The sequence below is a fragment of the Malus domestica genome, chromosome 15, assembly GCF_042453785.1.
Source record: "Malus domestica chromosome 15, GDT2T_hap1".
NCBI lineage: Eukaryota > Viridiplantae > Streptophyta > Magnoliopsida > Rosales > Rosaceae > Malus > Malus domestica.
Genome location: NC_091675.1, coordinates 11,623,983 through 11,630,489, shown reverse-complemented (window position 1 = coordinate 11,630,489; position 6,507 = coordinate 11,623,983). Strand labels below are relative to the sequence as shown.

Sequence of the window (6,507 nt, the reverse complement as noted above, 5' to 3'; positions counted from 1 at the left end):
GCACTTAAAAATTTTAATTTTACGCACTAAACATTTTATGTTAAAAAAAAAAAGCTCTTCTAAAGAGTGCACATTCGATTTTTATATGATTAAAAAGTGAATGCCTTGACTTGTTCATTGAATTTTCAGATACAATTCAACCCTTGTTTCTTTTCCATCCCTTAATTGAATCTAGAAGGTAGACTTTAATTGTTATGTGAGAGAAAAATAACTTTTACACTATCATTTTTTAATTTAAAAAAAAGATAAGAAAAAGAAATTAAACTGCTTTGACTAGCTGAATTAACCTAATATCGTTTTCACATTTTCTAAATTCATTGTAATTAATAAAATAGTAAGCAATTACAAGCGAAAGAGACGATACAAAAGTACACCTTTACTATTTTGAATGATTTCGATAATATGTCCCCACGGCGCGCAAATTCCAATTCAGAAATTCATTCAGTCCCCTGCTTTCTACTTGCTCTGCCTCTCCTCCATCTTTTTATTGGATTCTCTCTAATCAACAGAAAAAAAAAAGGAGATGCCCTCTCAACTTTTTATATCAAAGCTTTATTCCTAAATGGCCAGCACCATTTTAACACCTTCAGGCTCAAGGGTCCCCTGTTACTCCCAAAAGCAACCCAATTATATTCTCATTTCAATTAATCATGCATAAAGTCATTCCTTTTCCTTTTTTGGACTCACATTGAAATGTTATTGTAACAGTATTTTAAGTCAATTACGCTTACAAATGTGTTCTAGTTTGGTTTTTTTTTTTTTAGTATTGTAATATGTAATGATTTAAAATTTTGTCAAACTGACTTCGTTGAACAAGAACTTCTTTGAGATATTACAAGCTGCGGTATTATAAAATTGTAATTTTGTACATCGGAAGCATCAATTTTGTTATTAATAAACTAGGACACATAGGGAATAAAAAACTGATAGAAAAGAAATCGATTAGTTAATCATCAAAGTTTCATTTATTCAATGATCAGAAAAGTTAAGGAACGAATACTTCCTTATGTTAGTGTCTGTATTTAGCAAAAAAAACATGATAATGGACGCGCAATAGTTTGAGAGGAAGATCGAGTACCTTATTATGCCTCTATTCAAATATCTCAAATTAATTACGCACAATTACACTTTTAATATTCTCATATACTAAACTAATTGTGAATTTTGTTTCACCCAAGAAAAATAAAAGTAAAAGAAAAATTAATGAAAATGACTTAAAAACTTTGAGTTTTAATCATAATAACAAAAATGTGTTGTAAATAAATAATACCAAAAATAAATTTTTAGAATTAAAATGTCATTTCTCGTTAAATGAAAAGTACGTATTTCATTAAAACTTCCAAAAATAAATTATTTCCCTTTTCCTTCTTTTGGTAGTTCCCATGCATTTCTAGCTTCAACCCTCACACAAAAACAAACAAATGGATTTCCATAAAATCATCTGACACATTTTTCTTTCCATTCGGGCATCCAGAATTGTCCCTTCTCTCTCTCAGTCATCCCCCAACAGCAAGTTCCAATGGAGAATTTCCACTCCTCCTTCTACTTCAACCTTCTCCTCCCTCTTCTCTTCCTCTACGCGGCGGTTTCCGCCGTCGATATCTACTCAGACACCCTCCTGAGCTTAAAATCCGAGCTCGCAGACGTCAATGGCAGCTTGAAAGATTGGATTCTCCCTTCTGCAGAAAACCCACCTGGCAAAATCCACGCATGTTCTTGGTCCGGCGTCAAATGCAACACCAACAACTCCGCCGTCACTGGCATAGACCTCTCCATGAAGAGTCTCGCCGGTGAAATTTCCGGCAACCAATTCGCCGTCTTCACCGACCTTGTGTCACTCAACCTCAGTTACAACTCGTTCTCCGGTCACCTCCCCGCCGGAATTTTCAACCTCACCAACCTCACAACATTAGACATCAGCAGAAACAACTTCTCCGGCCACTTCCCCGTCGGAGTCTCAGCCCTTCAAAACCTCATTGTTCTCGACGCATTCAGCAACAGCTTTTCCGGGTCGCTCCCCGCCGAAATTTCAGAGCTTCAGAACCTCAAAATCCTCAATTTAGCCGGAAGCTACTTCCGGGGACCGATCCCGTCGGAATACGGCGCTTTCCGCCGCCTCGAGTTTATTCATCTCGCCGGGAATTTGATCACCGGAAGCATTCCGCCGGAACTGGGGAAGCTCAAAACAGTGACGCACATGGAAATCGGCTACAATTATTACCACGGAAGCATTCCGTGGCAATTGGGGAACATGACGGAACTCCAGTATCTCGACATTGCCTATGCAAATCTCTCCGGCGCCATCCCAAAATCCCTCGGGGATCTCAACAATCTCGAATCCCTCTTCCTCTTCAGAAACCAGCTGTCTGGGTCGATTCCGGCGGAGCTCAGCAACATCAGAGCTCTCCAAAGCTTGGATCTTTCCGACAATCTGATTTCTGGGTCGATCCCAGAAACCTTTTCGGAGCTGAAAAACCTTAAACTCCTCAGCCTTTTTTACAACGAGATGGCCGGCGAAGTTCCCGACGGAATTGCAGAGCTTCCATCGCTGGAGACGCTGCTTTTGTGGAACAATTACTTCTCCGGCAACCTTCCCCGGAGCTTGGGGAGAAACTCGATGCTCGGGTGGGTGGATGTCTCCACAAACAACCTCAGCGGCGGCGTTCCACGGGATATCTGTGCAAATGGCCAGCTCTTTAAGCTGATGCTGTTTTCGAACAACTTCACTGGCGGCCTCTCCACTTCTCTGTCAAACTGTTCGTCTCTGGTTCGTCTTCGACTCGAAGATAACATGTTTTCAGGTGAGATTCCATTGAAATTCAGCAGTCTGACTGATATCACATATGTTGATTTATCTGGGAACAATTTTAGTGGTGGGATTCCAATGGATATTTCAAAAGCTCAAAAGCTTGAGTACTTCAATGTGTCTAGAAATCCAGAATTAGGAGGCACAGTTCCTGCAGAAATGTGGGAATTGCCAAATCTTCACAATTTTTCGGCTTCCTCCTGTGGTTTGATTGGCAACGTTCCTTCATTTGAAAACTGCAGATCGATATATGTTGTTGAATTGAGCAAGAACAGTTTGGAAGGTACTGTTTCGGAAAGTATTTCTAAGTGCCAGGCTCTTGAGAGGATTGATTTAGGAAGCAATAATTTATCCGGTCGTATACCTGAGGAGCTTGCAAGTCTTCCTGCTCTTGGTGTTCTTGACCTGTCACACAATAGCTTCGATGGATCAATACCTAAAAAGTTTGGTTCTTCTTCGACCTTGGTACTTCTAAATGTGTCTTACAATGATGTTTCCGGAATTATTCCATCTGGAAAGGTATTTAGAACAATGGAACAAAGTGCGTTTGTTGGGAATCCGAAACTTTGTGGAGAGCCTCTGAGATCATGTCCTGGTTCAGTTGCTATATTTGGAAGCAGAGGCGTCGGGAAGCTTTTATGGATTCTGCTACTGTGCGCCGTAGTAGTTATGTTTGTTACTCTATCGGTTATGGGGATATTTTATTTCCGTAGAGAAAGCAAAGGCCAATGGAAGATGATCTCGTTTGATGGACTTCCTCAATTCACAGCAAATGATGTGTTGAAGAGCTTCAGTTCCACAGAATCCATGGATGCATTACCGCCTCTGTCAGCTTCGGTAAGCAAAGCTGTTCTGCCGACGGGAATCACAGTTTCTGTGAAGAAGATTGAATGGGGAGCAAAGAGAATGAGAGTTATGTTGGAATTCGTAACACAAATAGGGAATGCAAGGCATGAGAATTTAATTCGATTGCTCGGAGTTTGCTACAACAATCAACTGGCTTATCTCTTGTACGAGTACTTGCCCAACGGAAACTTGGCTGAAAAGATAAGTGTGAAAAGGGAATGGGCAGCCAAGTACAAAATTGTCATCGGCGTTGCAAAGGGATTGCACTTCCTTCACCACAAATGTTATCCTGCAATTGCACATGGAGATCTGAGGTCAAGGAATATAGTGTTTGACGAAAACATGGAACCTTGTTTGACAGAATTCGGGTTCAAGCATCTGCTCGAGTTGAACAAAGATTCGTTTGCAGCAGCAACTTCCACCTGGGATGCAGGTATGCGTAACAAAATATGTTCTTTCATGTGGTAGAGATGTTTTTGTCGTGTTGTTTTAAAAAGTTTTAATCCGCCACGCCAAACATATAATTTAAGCCTTTACATCACCAGTTCTATAACAAAACTAGAAATATACCTGAACAACCGTAAGTACTTAAGCCTTAGAAATGTTGGGAAAGGTACAGAATTCCTGCAAAACTCAAAAACCTTATACAATAAAGAGAAGCTGTACAAAAATGTAGATGGTTTGAAAGGGAACTGTCAGAAGAATTTTATTTCTTTCGTGTACTAGCCTCGATCGGTTCTATAATTGCTCATCTCCTTCCATTGGACAGGTGATAACATCAGTGTCACAAAAGGAGAGCTATGCAGGGATGTATACAGCTTTGGGGAGATCATGCTGGAGATTCTAAGCCGCGGCAGGTTGACAAATTCTGGCGCAAGTATGCATAGCAAGTCAAGAGAAGTTGTTCTGCGGGAAATCTACAACGAGAACGAAGCTGGTTCCAACATTTCACTGCAAGAAGAGATAAAACTGGTAGTTGAGGTTGCTATGCTTTGCACCAGGAGTAGGCCATCCGATCGACCATCCATGGAAAGTGCATTGAAGCTTTTATCCGAGTCGAAAATCCAGATGAAAAACAACCCAACTTTTGAAGCAGCAGGGTGAAGAATTTAGATGCAGATTACCTTAAAAATCCAAAGATATATATAAAAGATGCAGTACTTTACTGGTAAGAGTGAGCTGTTTGTACTTGTAGTCAGTCAATCAATCAATTTGTTTATAGCTTGTTGTTTGTATCATAAGAATTAGAAAAATGCTTTTGTTGTATAATAGTGCCATGTACTGATATAATATAAGTTTGTGTACCAGTTTTCTCCGACTCCAATTTTCATTAATGGTTCGGGATACCGTTGTGCCGGTATTCTTGGTTAATCACGCATTGTTATGCGTTTTAACATTCATGCGATACTATTGGCCTGAGATACCGCCATAGTGATATCCGAAAGTTCATTTTCACTCCAGGGTGAAAAACACAGATAACAAAATGTGTATATAAATGTGTATTATACGCAAATTTACTAACAAAACGAATAAATATTAACATTAAATTAGACTCTTACAATGACAAAGGAAAATGTCTACACAAACTTTCCATGAAAATTGCTTCAAATATTAACTCAATCTCAAAATCTCAGCGTGCAAAGCATCAACAACTCCTTGAAAGCTACCAAACTGAGAACTCACCAAATCAACTCCAACTCCAAGCATCTGGGCCCCGGCTGCCGTGATGGGCCCATGGGCCGCCACCAGCATGTTGGGGCACCTCCTTTTGGCGGTCTCCCAGTCCAGCCCAAACTCTTTGAAGCTCTTCAGCAACCCCTCCACCTCCGCCGTGCTCGTAAACACAATCGCATCCAACGCTTCATCTTCGATCTTCTCCACCACTTCCTCGGCACAGCCCGGGCCGGCCCATCGCGTCTCGTACGCGTTTACCCTAACTGGAACCCAATGCTTGGCCTCCAAGTCCCGAAGAAAATGTGGGACCACGGGAGGCTCGACCAGTCCCACTACTAGCGGGACTGGACACAACACCCTTCGACCGCGCCCGTCTTCGAGCGATTGGACCAATGCGTTCGGGGTCGCGGTCAAAGGCACTAAAATTCTGATTCGGTCAGGATTGGGACAGAGCCTGTGGACGAAACTGTCGTCTATGAGCTCGGAGTCCTTTCCCAGCGCGGCGACCGTGAATACGTCCCCGTGCGGGGAGAGGAGAGGGTGGGGGACGTCTGCGGCGGCGGATGAGAACGCGGCGACGGCTGTGCGTGAAGGGAAGGCGACGGCGGAGAAGAGATCGAGGGAAGGGGGTGAGAGGTGGGGTTTGAGGGCGGCTACGGTGGACGGTGTGGGCTGAACGATGAGTGTGGGGGCGGAGAGGGGTTTGAAGCCTTTGAGGGTGAGGAGGTGGGCCAGCCTGGCGGCGTAGTTTGGAGGGGTGGTGAATGCGACGGTGGGGACGCTGCCACTGCCATGCGCGGCGGCCATTTTGGGAAGCTATAGTTTAACACGTTATTGTTAAATCCATTTTTTAGCCCAAAGGCAACGTGATAGTGATGATAGAAGCCCAGACCCAATGTAAGCTGGTACCCGACCCAACTAAACTAGGATCATAAGTTTTTAATTTTTTCATGGACTGTCATTTTCATAAATTCAGTTTTATTTCTCTCACATTTTATTAATTTTATTCATTTAACTTTGTCAATTCATTCAATTCGACGGTCATAACTTAAGAAGAGAGTGTTAGAGGTAAAAAAGGATAGCACCTTTTTTTTATTAGGGGTAAATACAGTTTGAACTGGAACATATTCTCTTAATATTTTGCATTGAACATTTGTGAAACGATAAGAAGACTTTCTCAA

The 6,507-nt window shown here is 41.9% G+C and overlaps 2 protein-coding genes across 2 annotated transcripts; one reads left to right on the top strand and one right to left on the bottom strand.

Annotated features, from left to right (window-relative positions):
- The first annotated feature begins 1,340 nt into the window (after nucleotides 1–1,340).
- Nucleotides 1,341–4,959, top strand: LOC103400022 (leucine-rich repeat receptor-like protein kinase TDR). Its single transcript, XM_070813856.1, has 2 exons — nucleotides 1,341–4,085; nucleotides 4,422–4,959. Exons 1-2 carry the CDS (start codon nucleotides 1,520–1,522, stop codon nucleotides 4,754–4,756), a joined length of 2,901 nt encoding a protein of 966 aa, XP_070669957.1. The 5' UTR covers nucleotides 1,341–1,519; the 3' UTR covers nucleotides 4,757–4,959.
- Nucleotides 4,960–5,263: 304 nt separating this feature from the next.
- Nucleotides 5,264–6,133, bottom strand: LOC103400335 (uncharacterized). The gene has a single exon (XM_008338983.3). It carries the CDS (start codon nucleotides 6,131–6,133, stop codon nucleotides 5,264–5,266), a length of 870 nt encoding a protein of 289 aa, XP_008337205.3.
- Nucleotides 6,134–6,507: the final 374 nt, after the last annotated feature.

Coding starts and splice junctions, on each gene's coding strand:
- LOC103400022 (XM_070813856.1), top strand. CDS start 1,520: ATGGAGAATTTCCACTCCTCCTTCTACTTCAACCTTCTCCTCCCTCTT. Junction 4,086..4,421: donor AACTTCCACCTGGGATGCAG/GTATGCGTAACA, acceptor TCCATTGGACAG/GTGATAACATCAGTGTCACA.
- LOC103400335 (XM_008338983.3), bottom strand. CDS start 6,133: ATGGCCGCCGCGCATGGCAGTGGCAGCGTCCCCACCGTCGCATTCACC.